Source organism: Dermacentor albipictus, chromosome 5 (assembly GCF_038994185.2).
Source record: "Dermacentor albipictus isolate Rhodes 1998 colony chromosome 5, USDA_Dalb.pri_finalv2, whole genome shotgun sequence".
Lineage (NCBI taxonomy): Eukaryota > Metazoa > Arthropoda > Arachnida > Ixodida > Ixodidae > Dermacentor > Dermacentor albipictus.
The window spans coordinates 124,707,031-124,724,629 of record NC_091825.1 but is presented as its reverse complement, the minus strand read 5'-3'; the positions used below and the strand labels follow the sequence as shown (position 1 = coordinate 124,724,629).

Here is a 17,599-nt window from a genome sequence, read left to right as displayed (position 1 = left end):
TAGCAGACAACTTATGGCTGAAGTTCGCGGCTGCGATTTCGCTTTTGTTCGGGCGCCCTTACACACATGCACACGCGCACACACACGCGCACATGCATGCGCACACGCACATACATACATACACACATGCATACTTACATACATACATGCATACATACATGCATACATACATACGTACATACATACATACATACCCGCCGTGGTTGCTCAGTGGCTATATGGTGTTGGGCTGCTGAGCACGAGGTCGCGGGATCGAATCCCGGCCACGGCGACCGCATTTCGATGGGGGCGAAATGCGAAAACACCCGTGTGCTTAGATTTAGGTGCACGTTAAAGAACCCCAGGTGGTCAAAATTTCCGGAGTCCTCCACTACGGCATGCCTCATAATCAGAAAGTGGTTTTGGCACGTAAAACCCCATAATTTAATTTTTACATACATACATACATGAATACATAGATGCATACATACATACATACATACATACATACATACATACATACATACATACATACATACATACATACATACATACATACATACATACATACATACATACATACATACATACATACATACATACATACATACATACATACATACATACATACGCGCGCGCGCGCGCGAGCGCGCGTGTGTGTGTGTGTGTGTGTGTGTGTTTGTGCTGTGTGTGTTTCGCGGTCTTTTTAAGCCTTCGCTAAAGTTAGCCTTGGCGAATACATGCAGAATTGCCGTGCGACTGGCCGCTATAGGCATTTCGCATTTATTTGCGGGACTCTTTCACGCTCGGAAAACGCTTTTAGTAGCACGTGTTGAGCAACAGAACGCTTTATCGGGAGTTTTTCATGTTGCTCTACAATTTTCTCATTGACTCTTTTAATCTAACTATAATATTTGACAAGTTCATTTATTGAGACTAATTGTGTTATTAGAATGCAGAACATAATCTGAGTATCTCCAATCTACGGCAAACAACTTTACTTTGGTTATGTCCGCTACGTGGCGTTTGCGTATCTTCAAAGTTTAGCTGAAGTTACGTGGGACACCCTGTACACTTCAAGTGGTATGACTGCGCCAACGGCCATTCGTCTGCATGTTTGAAGTAGAGAAAAGGATTGAAGTGTTACTTGTGAAGCGAAAAACTGTTACTCGTGGATTTGCTCTTATTTTTCAGTAACCCATAACATACTTGTGTATGCTATGGTCATATGGTCGCGGCGCGTCAAAGCAAGTAGCCAACTCCTCCGCAGCTTTATTTGAAGAGAAGCTTTTTGCGAGGTGCTGTTAGCAACAAGTAAGAAGAGAGAGAGCAAAATATCATATCACAAACGCGCGAGCAGCTAAAAATGGCTGCTGTGCGCCTCCTGCATCTTGTGCCTGGCCACATCATTTTCTGGGACCTAGTATAGAGACCCCAGTGGTCGCTATCAATGGACACAAATCTAAATTCGTTTTCTCTCTGTTCAAGAACCTCTCAACACGTCCCCTATTTGCGACGAGAAGTCCCTAGAGCCGCGATTGATCTCCCCCAGTGCGCCAACAGCGTCCGATTCCTATCTGGTCCTCCCCTCCCTTTTTTCACCGCTACGGGAGCAAGTAAAGCACTGCATCACATTCGCCAACCCAGAGTCAGAACACCGACCGCTGAACTGGCGGTGTCGAAAAGCGAACGCCGACGGGAACAAAGTGCCCTTTGGGAATTCTCCCCCCGCCTCCCTCGAGCACTTACTATAAACGGAAATAAAGAAAACGTAGGCCTCTGGGGAAGGGGGAGCTAGTTTCCATTCAGCTTCGGGGTGAGGGAGGAATAACAGCTTGGGTGTGGTGGGTGATCGGTGGCCACAAAGCTGGCAGGGGAGAGATTAACCGCGTTTTTTGTCGTCTGCTTCCGATCGCCATGAAATGAGTCGTCTGCGAGGCCGCGGAGCGTGACACCTATCACTCCCGCCACAAGGTGGCGGCGGCAGCCGTAATCACAGTACGCGTGTGTCGTGCGCGTGTGCGCGCCGCGCCGTTAGTGGCGCGTGGCGCTTCTCGTGGGCGAGGGGTGAACTAATTCAATTCTCGTTTGCCACTGTCGCCAGATGGAGGGTCGCAGATCTCTCGAAAACTTGACGAGCGTTTATACAGTGAACTGCAGCGGTGTCGTAGGGGTACGTCCACGTCGGGCTGCCATAAACCGCTTATAACGGCACATCGTTGCGTTCTGTGTGCCAGAAACGACGGAAGAAGGCACCTCCTGTGTGGAACATTTGAGGCGCATTCTGTGGATGAAGTTTCACTGCTCCGTCTAAAGGGCCAGGGAAACTGACCACAGGTGATTATGGGCCTGCTCGCTTCGTTAAACACCGGAGGATGGGCAGAGCTTGTTTTACGAGCTGCTTGCGAGCACAGTGCCCATTCTGCAGTTGATAATGGTTATGACTAGCCGCTGGCAGCTGGGGTGTTAACGTTGCGGCTAATGCTCTACCCGAGACTCGCGGCTGGTGGTCACTACTCGACGAATGCGAAGAACGTTGTAGGCGCAGGGAGATGGTTTGCGCAAATAATTTCTATAACTCATCCTTTATAAGCGGTGTTGGCCTTCGTTGCTTGCGCTACTGTCTGTAAGTGCGCCTGTATCCTGCCTAATCTCGCTTTTGCTGCCTACAGATGATGTCCTGAGTTCTGGGTCGTATTCTTAATTATGTCGTCATACATAGCATATAAAGGTTAGTTGTCCTCCGGTGTACGGAATTGTAGAAACGTCATATCTTCGCATTTTCTTTAGTCTATACTACTCTTGCTTTCTCTTGTATTTACACAGGGGAAGGGGGTTAAGGGAAGAAAGGAAACGGGAGGGACGGAAGAAGGTCCTATCGGTGTGAATACGTGCAGATCAGTGGCGTAGCCAGAAATTTTGTTCGGGGGGGGCTACGCCACTGGCCCAATATATATATATATATATATATATATATATATATATATATATATATATATATATAGCTGCCCGTTGCAGCTCAGCCTCCTCCTTAAGAGGTAGCTTTAGCTCGGGTGCTCCTATTTAAGTACATGTAGAAGGGGAATTCGTTTTTCCCTGCAACCACTTCACCAAATTTGAGGAGGTTTGTTGCATTTAAAAGAAAAAGTTTAATTCTAGTGACTACTGGCTTTGAAGTTTTCATTTAGGTGGTCAATTATATATAAAAAATTGGCCAAAATTGAAAATTTTCAGAAAACGAAACTATAAAGTTTAAAACTCCGTGACTCAACAATGAAAAATGATATCACAATTCTATGAATTGCATCTAATAGTACATCTGCAGGGGACAAAATATATATGTTACACATGAATCTCAAAAAAATTTAGTATTGTGGAAATACGGCTTTTGCAGAACCCTTGTACACAACGTAACCAATTCACGTAAGATACAAATTGACACAGCAAACTTGTCCGCTTTGACTGTTATAATAAATGCCGTTTACAGAACCACAGTATCTGTTCTTCATGCATTGCTATTAGTTTGTAAACGTCGTGCTTCCATTTTTTCAAACTTTCGAATTTTCCAAGATATTTTAAACAAAATTCAGGCCCTAAATCGAAGTTCTGTTTCCAACAGACACTAGGATTTAACTGTCTCTCTCAAATGCAACCAATTTCATTAAAAGCGATTTGCAGGATTATCTCAGAAAATCGTTTTTCCGTTTTATGAGTATTTTAATAGGCCGCGTCGGATTGGGCCCGAGCTAAAGCTTCCTCTTAAACAATTTATCGAGGGATCAAATACATGAATAATAACTGCATTGTCATTGCCAAAGATGCTGCAAACGAATTATTGAAAGCTACGCACTGTAAATACAAGTAACATATGTATTTTTTCATAAAATATTATACTCGTATGTGCCAAAAATTGTGCCCAACATAACTGACGTCAATGCTTCCATGTATTTTGTCTATTTATTAAGTAAAGAAAATATCACACGAACTTTAGAACTATATCAATTCGAAACCAGGAAAGCAGTGCATGCCGCTGATATGAAAAATTAAAAGGCAATGAACTGAACAAGTTGAGGACAAATATGTTAATGAAACTTTGTTATTCAAGAACCGTGCTTACATTCTTGTATATATACAATGGCCAGTGAAAAATCTCAATGACGGTGTCGTTTGTTCCAATGTATTACGCAGGAGTAGCTGTCCCTTGTCGTGTATCGTGAGTAAATGCACCGAAGTTATAGTCGCGACAGAGAGCACGTATAAAAAGCAGGAGTTCTGCAAGATATATGAGGGCAAGTCAAATGAATGGGCCAACAACGGGGTACCTTATTTAAAAGTAGTCTTCATGAGAATTTAGACATTTGTCCTATTGACTAACGAGTTGCGTGATTCTCGTCTTATAAAACTCCTTGGGTTGCTGCTTCAAAAAGTCTGTATCTGGTTCCCTTGAGCTGTTTTTTCGGTTGCCCCAAAATGTAGAAGTCGCAAGGTGACAGGTCTGAGCTGTATGGCGGATGTTGCAGCGTTTCCAACTTGAACTTTGCCAGTTTTGCATTAACCGCATATGCGACGTGGGGACAGGCATTGTCGTGGAACAAGATGACCCCATTCGTCAATTTTCCACGTTGTTCGTTCTTGATTGCGACACGCTGCCGTTCTGGCGTTTCACAATATCGGAAACAATTGATAGTCTCTCAAGATTTAGCGAATTCTATCAGTAATGAACCCCGTCGATCGAAACAAAAAGTCAACAACACCTTTCCAGAGGAAATGATGGCCTTTACATTCTTTGGGCGTGGTAAATTCGAATGTTTGCACTGTAAGCTTTGCCGTCGTGTTTCAGGCTCGTAGTAGTGGCACCAAGGTTCGTCCCCGATCACAGTTGCAAGCAAGAAGTTGTCATGCTCATTGTGATACCCGATCAGATGAGTCAAGGCAGCGCGAAACTTCTCCGTCTTCTCGCGATCCATAGATAAAAATCTTGGGGATCCACTGCGCACCAAAGAGCCGATAACCGAGAAGCTCATGAATTATGGCGTGAACCGAACCGTGACTGATGTTCACACGGTCTGCCAGTTCATCGATGCTTATCCTCCATTCTTGTTTCAGCAGCTCATGAACCTTTGAAATTGTGTGGGAGGTGATTGCACGATGGTTTTGGCCCGGTCTTGGTATGTCTTTGCAACGTCCTTTGAACCGTTTGCTCCAACGCTTCACAGTGGTCAATGCAATGCAGTGTTCACCGCACACGGCAGTCATATGGTGATTAATTTCTGTTTTGGAAACACCTTCAGCTGTGAAAAACTTCGTGACACCGAACTGTTCAACTTTTGAAGTGTCCATTATGTGACGCAACCATATTCAACCCAGTGTATGAGAGCATTAAAGAACATTTTTCACACCTGCGTGTCACTTTTGTAAATGAGACATGCCGTTCTCCTGCGCGCATGCCTCGCAGATAATGAACCAAACCATTATTGCGCGGTTAGGGTAGGCTCACTTTCATTTGACTCGCCCTCGTACTTTAGAAATGCAAAGATACAATGAGATATGCAAATGCGAAAATACGGCTTGATAAAGGACAAAAAAGTGTCACTGGAGACAAAGTTCACTGCACGTATACACAAAACCTCGCAACAAGATATTTAAGTATACGTATAAGTCTCCAACGAGTCTATGTATGTAAGAAGAAGTAACTGTATATAATGCGTCAAACAAGGCAAATAAACATGTTGCACAATCATAGATTCACAGAATCCTAGATTCCGCCCCCATTCCATCCACTCCCCCCGATGTATTGCGCGCGACGGAAGGCGGCGCGCTTGCTCCCCGCTTTTCTCCTATGCGCACACAAGACTGAGCCACCATCGTCGGCTCACCCATTCCACCTCCCCTCCTACGCTTTCACTCGCACATACAGCATGCAGCACGTGGTCACGATGTTATCACCCTTGGACTTTATACGAAACATGAGGGCGATGGCAGGAGTGCGCAATACCGAAGAAAACATGAGACGCTTGGTCCACTGAGAACCATACGCATACTGCTCAGTATCCTACAGCGGCGAAACAAGACTTTCCGGAAAGGTTCCGCTCAAGGAATGCGGTGAAATCCTTCGAGTCCCCACAGTGATGGAGGCGAACGACCATTGTTTTTTTTTTCTCGTCTGCTAGCCAGAAAGCGTCCAAAACCCTGTCCGGTAAAAATCCACTCGGCCAGAGCAAACCGAACGCGCACCGAAGTGCACCGCACGGTGGTCGGGCCCATACGAGAAAAACGTATGCGCTCTGGCTGGCTCTGGTAGCCCGCGGGTAGGGTAGCGAGAACAAAAAAAAAATGAAGAGGCTCAATGTGCCCTCGCGAATAAAAGTCAAAGTAGAAAAAATAAATAAGAACGTAGTTACTTTGGCTGGCCTTAGTGTCTTGACATGGATGTTCTGGCGTATGTTAAAAAAAATGTTGATATTTTTTTATGTGACATGACGGCACAAATGAACCACCCCAACGCTTCGTCTCATCGGACCTCGCTGCCTGCTTTGTCAAGTCGTCTGCTAGTGTGTTGATTTGGCTTGTCTCGTTGTATGTTGAGATGTAAGACTTTAGAAAAGTCAATAGACCTTTGGCGTCAACTGTTTATAACAACATTAAACCCACAAAGTTCCGCAATTGAAAATCTAAAGCACAACTTTGGAAATGTCAATGCACCTTTCACATCAAGAGCTTATGAGATTTATACCCATAAAGTTTCGCAATTGATATCCATGCGCTCCATAGCCCGCTCACCATCAAAGCGCCCTTGAAACTTTGTGCTCGGATGGGACTGCTTGGCGTTATGTGACTCCGGGTGTATGGGCGTTGCCACGAAATCCAGCCCGAGTTTGCAATCTTCGCGGTTAAATGTGTTTTCGAGCGTCAAAAAGACATTCTAGACAAAATCCAGAGTGATTTCCGGCGCCGGGGGTCGCTTTGGTCGGCGGTGCATGGAAAGCACGAAAAAATTTCGGGGGGGGCTGAAGCCCCATAAGCCCCCCCCCTGGCTACGCCCCTGGTGCAGATGTCCATAACTTCACGCTTACAATCGGTCACTGAGGCCACTCGCCTTCATGAAATGTAGCAGTGCCCGCGTCGCTTTGTAAGCCTGGGACGTGCGTCCGGTTGACCTCCATACATTTCCTTCGTTCATTTTCCTCCCCCTCCTCCTCCTCCTCTAGTATTCACGACAATGCCGAAATACCTTATATTTTACTCTATTTCTGTTTTTCACAATCTGCAATAGCCATTGCCCGGTGGTTGCTATCAATAAATGGAATGAAGATGATGAACAACTCACAGTAGTTATAAAACAGAAAAAAAGAACTATTATTCAAATGGTTGTTGCTTTCGAAAGATGTTCTCTATTTTTGCGTTAAGGAAGCAAAAAGGGCTAAATCGGTGGAAAATACAGCCTTTAATATGTTTCACATATGCAACTAAATGAAACGTATCTGCGTTTTACATAAACTCGACAAATAATGTCTCATTTTGGGCAACTCTGTACATCGTGCGTGGTGACTATTATAGATGAATGCATGTTCCAACGGTTTCTGTTACAACACTGTCGTATTGGCGAGGCATTTGCTCGGTCCTTCGCACAAACAGAACCACAGCCACAACTGTTCTACTGCACCAACAGGTTGAAATGACATCTGTGTATAATGAATAAACACAAAGACAAGATGTGGTACAAATAATTCGTTGCCATGAATGTTTCTTATACACTGGAACTATTTACGGGCGTAAAACCTACTTGGGGCCCAAAGAGTGTAACGACAACACGGCATTTACAATAACGCCGTCAGAGACCGATAAGCAGACCATAGCTGGAAAGCTTCGGAAGCTTTAGCATTAGACGATGGCTTCGGGAGCTTTAGCATTAGACGATGTGCCGATGCGAAAAGAAACGTGTAGTCGACGTTCAAACAATGGTTTTCACAAAAGCCTTATTAGGATGTTGTACTCGCTTTATGTATACGCCAAGTTCGAGAACATGCGACTTAATACTCTAGTTTAATTGCTTTTGTTTCCAAAACACGAAGGCATTTAACCGTCGAGAAACGAGACCAGGTGCTCCGTTTCACAGTGATCTGCAATGCAAGAAATCCCAAGAAATCAAATGAAATTGTGTAATTTAGCTTACCGAAGCGCATGGCGCTCTGATGGGTGGCTTAGCTGACACTATATTAATTGTAATCGCTCGGAATTATTTCACATACACTTCAACTAAGCACTCGAGTGTTTTTAAATTCCTCTCCCATCGGAATGCGGCCTCCACGTCCGGAAATCGTGCCCGCGACACTCGGTTAGAACGACAATGAGTCGTTGCGGCGAGCAGATTGCAAGAAATGATGGTGACTTTCACGCACCTTTGGGATGTTGTGGCGACGTGCCGTTCGCACTTCCGTCGTCGGAGCTCCAAGCCGCCGTTCTCCTGTGGGGGGCCCTGGACCGCCCAGCGGGAGAGTCGCCCGGTTTCTTGAGAATGTCCTCGATGGAGTACGACGTGACGCCCTTGCTGCCTCCGCCGGTGCGCCGCCTCGACGGCAACTGCTCGTCCGCCGAGTCTTGGTCGTCGAGGTCGTCCTCCGAGTCAGGCTCGTTCGAGTCGCTGCGCGCACACGAAAGCGAGGACAAAACGTGACGCTAAACGTTGTGCCGTCTCTCGCAATGGATGAAATGATTTTCATATGAATCGCTTATGATCACAATAGAATAAATTATAATTGCTGATTGCTTAACATCCTGAAACTACACTTGGGATGTGAGTACATTTGGTTGATTGATGACTGACTGCTTGATATACCTGTATACGAGTGGGTCGATCCCGATGGGGCCAGTGGCTGAAGCTCGTTGTTGTAAAATTCCTTGCCTGCCTTGCCTAATTTCAAGCCTCATTAAGTTATCTATTGAACTTTTCGCATGTGCACATAGCAGGCAAAATTACACTATATGAAACACTTTTGTTTTTAAAATTTCTCCACGCGAGAATGCGCCTTGAGAGGGCGGGAGTTGTCCTGTAAAGAGTACTCTACCGCAAACATACCGTGCGTTTCGCAGAGCCCACCTACCGTTCGGCGATGCCAGTCAGGTCAGCCAGTTTCGGCTTGCAATAAAAGGTCCTCGCTTGTTGTTTTCAGAATGAGTGTGGTATATGAAGATTTTTTAAAAATACGCCTCGTGCCTCGTTCACCTTTGTGAGATGAGCGCGCTGCATAATATTCTGCTTCGTTTTGGCGGCAGCTGGAGCTGTCGTACTTTTGCCTCGGGTTCACAATTTATGAGAGCGGGACAAAGTCGTGATCGTGAAAGGAATGCATGCTGCCCAAGTAGCTCATATTGTCCTAACCAGAAAAAAAAGATCCTGCGGATTTTCCCTATTCTACAACTACATCTACCATGCTGTTTTTCGTACAACAGTTTTGGTTAAGTAATATTCGAGATTGCAGCTCTTCAAACTCATTATCTCGCTTTGCCGTTGCTACTTTTCTAGTTAGCTCACTTTGCAGAGCGGCTGACCTCGTCATGCAGGGGTCCCTCGTTCGATTCCCTATCCAATCACATCAAGTGACTGGCAGTTTTCTTTTCGTGGATGAGCTCCTTTTCTCGCATTATGCTACAAATAGGTCGACGTGAACTCTTCCCCATACGATGTCTACTCCTACCTTGTTGTATTCTGTGCAACTCATTCCATTATAAAGTTTGAAAATTTATCAAATAGATAAGTGATGGTTGTAATCGCTGCTTCTATGTTTAGGACATCATATGCTAGCTCTCTATTTTAATGCCTAATAGAAGCGAAAAATATATTTTTATGGAAGACTTCCGGAAACGTTATTTTAGGATACCCAAAAAAATCTTTGTTAGAGTGAGACGGAATTCAAGGCCTCTGAAATATTTTAGTACTTGGATAGTGAGCTATCTTAAAACACAACCCGGACATACAAAGGACAGAATGAACCCTGCGCCCTCAACAGCTGCTGGCTGAAGTCTGGCTAACACATAGGCATAGACGCGTTATCTACACGTACGCACAGTTCCAAGCGTTGGCTACGTCCAGGAAAAAGCACGGCCAGAAAGATGCTTTCTCGCCCACGACGTACAAACATAAGATGCACAAAGACGCGACTTGACTAACTTGCTGAGATTTTCGCTGAAAAGAACCAAAGGACCCGATTAAATTTCCGAAAATCGTCACAGTAATGCTACTGGCGCCCAATTTTTTGCATGGATCTCCCGATGAGGCCTTGTAGCGAACTAAGCTAAGTAGATTGGACTTTGATTTCAATAAGCTCGTTGTTCTGTGTGTCTTCTAGTAGTATTATGGTAATCGCACACGCACACGTACACGCGCACACACAGAGATGGATTTATTTCCGTTAACTAAAGCTCGAATCCGGTGTTATGTACTTACGGCCTACTCCGCTGTTTCTTTTGGAAGAGCATTCCTCCAGAGTTATGCGATGTCGAAGGCCGCGTCATAGTCGCACACGAAGAGGCGGCAAACATGGCGGACGAGGTGGAAGGCCGCGCCATCTGGCCAATTCCGTTCTGTAGCGGGTGTTGTTGCTGATGCTGTTGATGCTGTTGTGCCTGCCGGGCCTGCGGATGCTGCTGCTGCTGTTGCTGGGGCAGTGTGGGCAGGCAGGTGGTGACGTGCTGCAGGGCCAAGTAAGGATTGGGGTAGTAGGGCCCCATGGCCAGAGGCAGTGGTTCAGCCAGGCCTCCTGTCACGTCCACTGTTCGGGGAACACACAAGGAGAAATACACAGACGAGTTGTTCAGATCCGACAAGATACGCGTCGCTTTCAACTGATCAATGTAGTCGAGAGTTCAAGGGAACGTTGTCTGATCAGACTGAAACGAAAATAGCGGGGCAATCCACTGACCAGCCTAAAACAAACAAATAAACAAACAAATTAATTAATAAATTAGTAAGCAAACGCGCGGGTACCTTGGAATATTGTACGGATTGTTTGTTTACATTTTCACCAACTTTTGATCAGCTTTAAGAATCGTGATTGATAATGATCGTGATGATGCTTTGTGTTTGTTGGTGCGGGAGCAAATCTCAATACCTGGTCTTTCAGTTGACGTATTTACTTTTGTCAACAACGATAGATCTTGGCTCGGAAATCTGGTGGAGGGGCTGGAAGCCCTGACACTCTGTTTTACTTGTATATGGCCTAAGGTGCTATAAATAATAAAACATTACTAAAAAAAATGAGATTTAGATGAAAAATAAAATAAAGAAAAGACAAGTGGTATATTCGTGCGCCGTTCTTGGTACAGTCTCAGAGTTCAAAAAGTTTCATTTGTAAGACAACGCACGCCAACGTTCTTACTGAATGAATAGTAATCAAAATTGTCGCTTGTTTGGGCTTGGTTGATTATTTTATTCGTTGATTTGATATTTTCACGTACAACAGTGGTAGAAGTTGGGAAGATGACATCAGACTTTGTTTGTTTGTTTGTTTGTTTGTTTGTTTGTTTGTTTGTTTACCACCCTCTTAAAGGAAGCGAAAATTGTTATATGCCACCGTACCGGTTGGCGAAGCTAGCGTCGAGCACTCGGCGGCGCATCGGAGCACCCTGGAAGCAGAGGGCGGTGAAGAAGCGAGTCCGTGCTCCGCTCCCAGCGGGTGATCGGGCTGCGGCTGGTGTTGCGGCGGGTGCTGCTGCGGCTGGTGGGGCAGCAGTTGCCGCACGTCCCAGCCGCTGGGACCGGTATCGTTCTTGTAGCGCAGCATACGACGCATCACCTGCGGATTGGACACCTGCGGCAAGGGCGGACAGAAGAGCGCGAACGCACGCGTGTGAGCGAACGGGTGCTGCTCGATTTAGAGAACCTGTGAAAAAAAAGTAGCTTCTGGAAACCTACATATTGGACTGATTGCGATTGGTCTTGTAGCAGGATAAAGAACGCGTCTGTAACATAAACGGCGTGGTTGTGAGGTGTCTCCTTAGTCACGCATCTCCACTCTCCCCTCAGCGTGGGGTAGCCAACCGGATTTTTGGCTGGTTAGCATCCCTGCCCCCCTTTTATCTCTCTCTATCTCTCTTTTTACTTCCTCTCTCTCCTTCTTTATCCTTGGGATAAAGGAGTATTCCAACCAAAAAGAGATGTGGTATCTCATGCAAGCAGTTGCGTCGTTCTTACTCGGGTGGGTCTGGAATCGATATTTAAATTGTACGCCTATTGAAATTTCTACCTGGTGGACGCGAGCATGTGCTCGGTGCCCACAATAGTCGGCAGCACTGCAGGTCATGAAGCCGAAATTCAATCACCGCAGGTAACGAGAGAAAGAGAAGTAATGTCACAGAAATGTAAGCTTCCTCACATATGGAGCCCTTAAGCTGATTTAAAGTCGTCCAGTAGACATGAAGTCGTATTGACGTGTGGTGACGATTATTATTATTATTTTGTGGTGGCGACAATGGTGGTGGTACTGATGGCATCGTCGAAATCTGCGTCTTCTATTAGGTCATGTCCAAAACATGGCGGCCATGCTTTCTGCGCCTATAAAACCGCAAAGCCATAGCCTTCGAGGTCTGCTTTCTCCACTCCGAGGAGAAGGTCTCTGGGCCTCGGGTCTGGATCCCCACCTACACCACTTCTGCAGAACTCTTAAGGTTAAGCGAATGTCGATGAACGTTCGTTTGCAAGTGTAGAAGGACGCAAGTGTTGAGTGTAGTTTGCAAGTGTAGAATGACGCGAGGAGCACTCGCTCCTCACCTTGGGCTTGCTCCCCCCGATGGAGCCCGGCTTGATGGAGCCGGTCTCGTAGAAGCGCGTCAGTATCTTCGACACGCAGCCGTGCGACACGAGCAGCTGCCGCGAGATGTCGCATGGCCTGACGCCCATCAGCGCCAGCTCGACGATGCGGCGCCGGATGTAGTCCGGCAACGGCCGCCCGTTCACGAACACGCCGCCCAGCTGGTTGATGCCTGCCTGGCCTGCAGCAGAACGTAATCATGCAAGACAATTAAGTTGGCTTTCTCTTTTGACGTGTTTCAGACATCGTGGCGTAGACAGTTACTTTACTGTTTGCGCCGGAAAGACGCCATGTTAAGTCGTGTTCTAATTCTCGCGTGCATGGCGTGGAAAATAGCTTAGAGGAGACAGCACGGAAGTCTGTAATGATGCAGGCTATACTTCGCTGTCTAGTGAGCAGACGAAACGAACGAGTGATGCAATAGGAAGCTTCGAGTTTGGAAGAAGTAAATATACAGACTTACAATCGTGTCGAATGCTCGTTGACTTATGTATAAATGAAACATTAAGTAAGAGGCGCCGATATAAGGGCAAACCCTGGTTTAGGAAAGCGTTGAACGCGAGTCGTGAATTCCCAGTGGTTCGCAACCAGATTTTTTTTAGCGACTTATGGACAAAGATTAAGCAGCAGGACAGCCTAAAACACAACGCGGTAGAACTAAGTGATTTCTTTTATTTCTACGGGATTACAAACAATACTGGAAATGACATTCTGGTTCTGCTTTGGGTCAGAACTTCGACGTCAACTGTCGCGTTTCGATATGCAAAGCAGCTTTCCCAGACGTAAAGCAAGCAGCTTTGTTTGCTGAAATGAATTGTCACACACACTGAGCAGTTATCAAGCGCACTTTGCACACAAGTCTGTGGCAGCTCGTGCCCACGCCTGAAAGCTTATGGAACGCAACTTGTTAAACAATTCAACAAGCTAGCTGATCCATGTTCGACTGCGCCTTAGAACATCGTGAACCGGGCGGGAGGACTTTGGCTTTGAATTCAATGTGCCATTTTCTTTTTTCCTCCTCACAGTACAAGACAGGCTTCACTGAGCGCCGTCGGATGCGTAAAGATAGTCAGAGTCAGTACGCTTTGTGACGACATGTGTCTCTGCAAACCTTGGCACATGAAAGAAGTGGTTCTTGTGGGGAAGGAGGAAAGGCTAGCACTATTTTCTGCAACCCATGCGGGAGCACGGCTCAGCGCCAGCAGGGTGGAGGCGATGGGATTAAAAGAGAGAGAGGGTAGGAGGGCGAAAGGTAGAAGGTCGTAGAGCCGACTTCTGCAAGAGTTCCACCGCCTGGGGCTCCCATGTTCACGACAAGAACATATCCTCTTCCCCTGTCGTAATCAGCTACCAGCCTTCCTAAATGTCGTCGAGTACCTCGACTCGTCGGGGCTGTCGGCGAGGCTATAGGAAATTTCTACGAAGACGGATGGCCTAACGGCTATCCCACCACCTCGGGCTTCCTGATCCGCCACTACTTCGCTTTGCACATGTCAACACTATAAGCGTCCAAAACCTTCTCACAAAGCGGACAGTTATGATTGCATATAGCAGGATAGCATACAGCCTTTGACGTTACAGTTGCCTTTAAATTCAAAAGCCGCACCTATATGCTGAGTGGGAGGCTGTAATGAGACGCTTAGGTAACCTACCGGGTTAGGTTTTACCACATCGGTTTCTTTGACGGGTTCGTAAACGTGATTGCACGTAGATTTGTTTTTTTTGTTTTTTGCATTCTATCGCCACCGGAACGCAGCCGCCAAAGACGCGAATCGGACCCGCGACCTTTGGCTATCTTAACTGCCGGAAGCGGAACACAGCCTTTGAGACACAACACGGAACGGCAGATGATCAGTGCAGCCAGGCTTCTTTCAAATGTATTCCTTTTTTAACGACTGTGTTCTTTTGAAACGCGTTCTACGACGTTTCATTTCAAATGAACAACCAAGATTGTGCGCTATAAGTTATAGCGTTTTCGGGTGGCAACATTTTCGTGGCCTTTCGAATCCCAGGCTACAAACGATTCAGGCGGGTCCTGCGCGGCGGAGTTAAAAGCAAATGTTGCTCAAAGCTCGCACACGCTCAGCAATGACCCGGAAAAAGAAAGAAAGAAAAGAAAGGCACGTTACTCGCTTACTGTTTCTTTGCGTTATGTTTAACTCAAAACCCTAACCTTTGACAGCACAACTGCAAAAGCTGTGCCGAATTTTGAGAGAGAAAAAAAAGTATCGCGAACTGGAATCAAATAAAAGGAAAAGAAACCCGTAATAAACAGACCTGGCCGTACGATGCAACGATTTCGAAACCGTGTTCGCTCGGTCGGCAATCGTGGTAAGTGATTGCGGACGGCGTACGCGTAATATCAACGTACGAGGCGGCAGCTTCGCGGGGGCCGGCGCTGACCTCGGCTGCGTGGGTTTTAGTGCTTATGTCGGTAAGTGACGAGGAGGCTGCGTCTGTTTGTTTATACTTGTTCGTATTTATTGTTTACGACATCCCATCTGCGGTCTGTACCCCGCGGGCTATAAAACACGGCGCGGCGCGCACTACTCGGTCGAATCGCGGCAGCCGCACGCGACGCTTGTGAGAGACGGCGACCTCGCACCGAGTGGACCTTCTTTTTCGTTTCTTCCTTTTGTTTTGCTTGCCGTTAAGTGTCTTGATCAGCTAAAGTAACAGAATAGATAAGTAAAGAAAGAACACCACAGAGGAGGTTACTAGAAAGCGAGTTGGTCCTTTAGCATCTGTGGCTTGCCTAAAGCAGAAAGTAGTGGGTAAGTGACAGAGAAATGAACAATTAGATTCATTTCAAGAAATTTGAGCAGGAGTCTTGCGCATGCGTACGTACGACAAGGGAGCAAGTAACCTCCCTCGGGCAAGCGCTGCTGCCTAGTTAGTGAGCGTCTAACTTAACGCAGTAACTCATGATATTATAGTGTTGTAAAACCGAAACGCGAAGTATGCCTTTAGCCACTACTGCAAGATGTATTTTTTTTTTCACTTTTCGTGTTTCTTTGCGTTGTTCTTGAGCAAATCCATAAGCAGAACAAAAAAGAAAAAAAGAGAGGAAAAGGAAGGATGAAAGTCTGAGAACGCAGTTTCTGTGTGGAGCTTTCAGATAAACGAGAATTGACGATTACTACTCGTAATAAAAGGACAAAAGAGAAGCGTCCGTTCTTAGCTCTTTGTTTTGCAACGTACTCACACACAAGGGAAAGCAACATCGTAAGGGAGAAAGTTCCCGTTTCAATTGAAGTGAGACCTAAATCGGAGAGCCTGCACCTGATCCCCCTGTTGTGTCGTAAACACGTCAAAATATTACTGGGTTCTCAAAACAGAAAAAAAAAGAACAGGAAGGCAGTGGACCGGCCGTCGGGTGGGGAGCGTGATAGAAAACAATGGCGCGGAACGAGCGACCGGCTGTCATCGCGGCTTCTGTCGTCACCGAACCGCTGGAGCTAGTGACAGTGGCTGCCGTCAGGGGGAGCGCACATAGCCGCCAGGGGGAGCACGCTTCGCCGCGCACCCCTCGTGGCCAACCACACGGCGGCTAATAAACGTGTGAACTGAAAAGACGAAGAGCAAGCTTGCCGGCGAGTGTTATATCGCTCGAGGGCACGACGACCCTTTGCTCTAGAGAATTTGTCGTTATGTGCCGGGCCATGCACCAGTGTAACTGTGAAGTCATCGCTGTATTTGCGTTGTTCCGCACGCTGGCTGTCAAATCTGTATGGTACTACGATGCGCATGCTGTGCCACTAAAGGATATATGTGTGTGCAACAACGCACGGGGACCACGTGCACTTCATTGCAGTGCACCATGGACGTCATAGGTCGCAACGTGTTAAAGCGAGCTTTAGCGTAGCATTGGCGCAGTGCATCTGCGCTTTCAGTTTGTTGGGAGCACTCAGCTAAGCATGAAGGGCAAACTGTGCTAAAACCAGTACTTTAAAGGTTAACTTTATTTTGGATAATGATCCATGTCGCGGTCTAAAACGCTCTATTCTTTATGCAAAAGTAGCGAAGTGATGATGATGATAACTTGGTAGTATATTTTAAACTTAACTTTACATTGCTTACAGCCCTGGCGAGCCAACAGCCCGTTGGTTTGTGAAACGTCAGACGATTTTATAAAGGGGTAACATATCTCAAGGTACTGTTTCGCCTACAAATGTAGCTTTGACGCACCGAAGTGGCTTTAAGCACTTTGGTATGTCTTTAGAACTGGACAAATGGAGGCTCATATATCCCTCTTGGGATTTAATTGGGAGCAAGGCATTCAACCTATCGCCAAAGTCACCTGAAGAATTTAGCCAAGGCAACTTGTAACGCTGGCTAAATCGCATTGGGGAAACATGCACTGGCGAACGTTAAAATAAATTACGGCAGAACCCACCTCACAATGACTGTCGACGGTAGCGCAGTTAGCACAAGGTAAATATACCTGGTAGCGAAGCTTCCATAGGAGCCCATACGTTCGAAACATGGCGGTCCATCGCCGGTTCATGGGGCTTAGCGCCATCTGTATGTGTTGGGAACACTTCCGGCGGAAAAAAAAATAACGTGACACCATGTCCGTTAAAAGCAAAAGTGACGTCATTTTGTTTTCGAAGGCGCGAAATTTGTTTTGTTGTTCTTCCTTTGGAGCTATATATTCAAATGCCCCGCCATACGACTTGATGGCCGTTTCGAGCTTTCAGCGTGGAAAGCGATGCAGGAAAAGGCCAGCCGTACGGTTGTCGAAATCGCATCCCTGCACAGAACATACTTTCTTTGGAGGCCGACGAAAGCTTTAGGTGTAGAGTGCTGATCCT

General features: G+C 46.3%; 1 protein-coding gene across 3 annotated transcripts in view; it reads right to left on the bottom strand.

Annotated features, from left to right (window-relative positions):
* Nucleotides 1–17,599, bottom strand: part of LOC135913925 (paired box pox-neuro protein-like) — a 29,796-nt gene that overhangs the window by 783 nt on the left and 11,414 nt on the right. For 2 of the 3 annotated variants that reach the window (XM_070539724.1, XM_065446616.2), the window contains exons 3-6: nt 12,746–12,966; nt 11,555–11,786; nt 10,424–10,748; nt 8,379–8,620 (exon numbers count right to left, since the gene is read on the bottom strand). In XM_070539724.1, the coding sequence (XP_070395825.1) occupies nt 8,379–8,620; nt 10,424–10,748; nt 11,555–11,786; nt 12,746–12,966 (1,020 nt within the window). Of the gene's footprint in view, nt 1–8,378; nt 8,621–10,423; nt 10,749–11,554; nt 11,787–12,745; nt 12,967–17,181; nt 17,289–17,599 lie in introns of those variants that run through there. The other variant, XM_070539725.1, reaches the window with a different exon arrangement.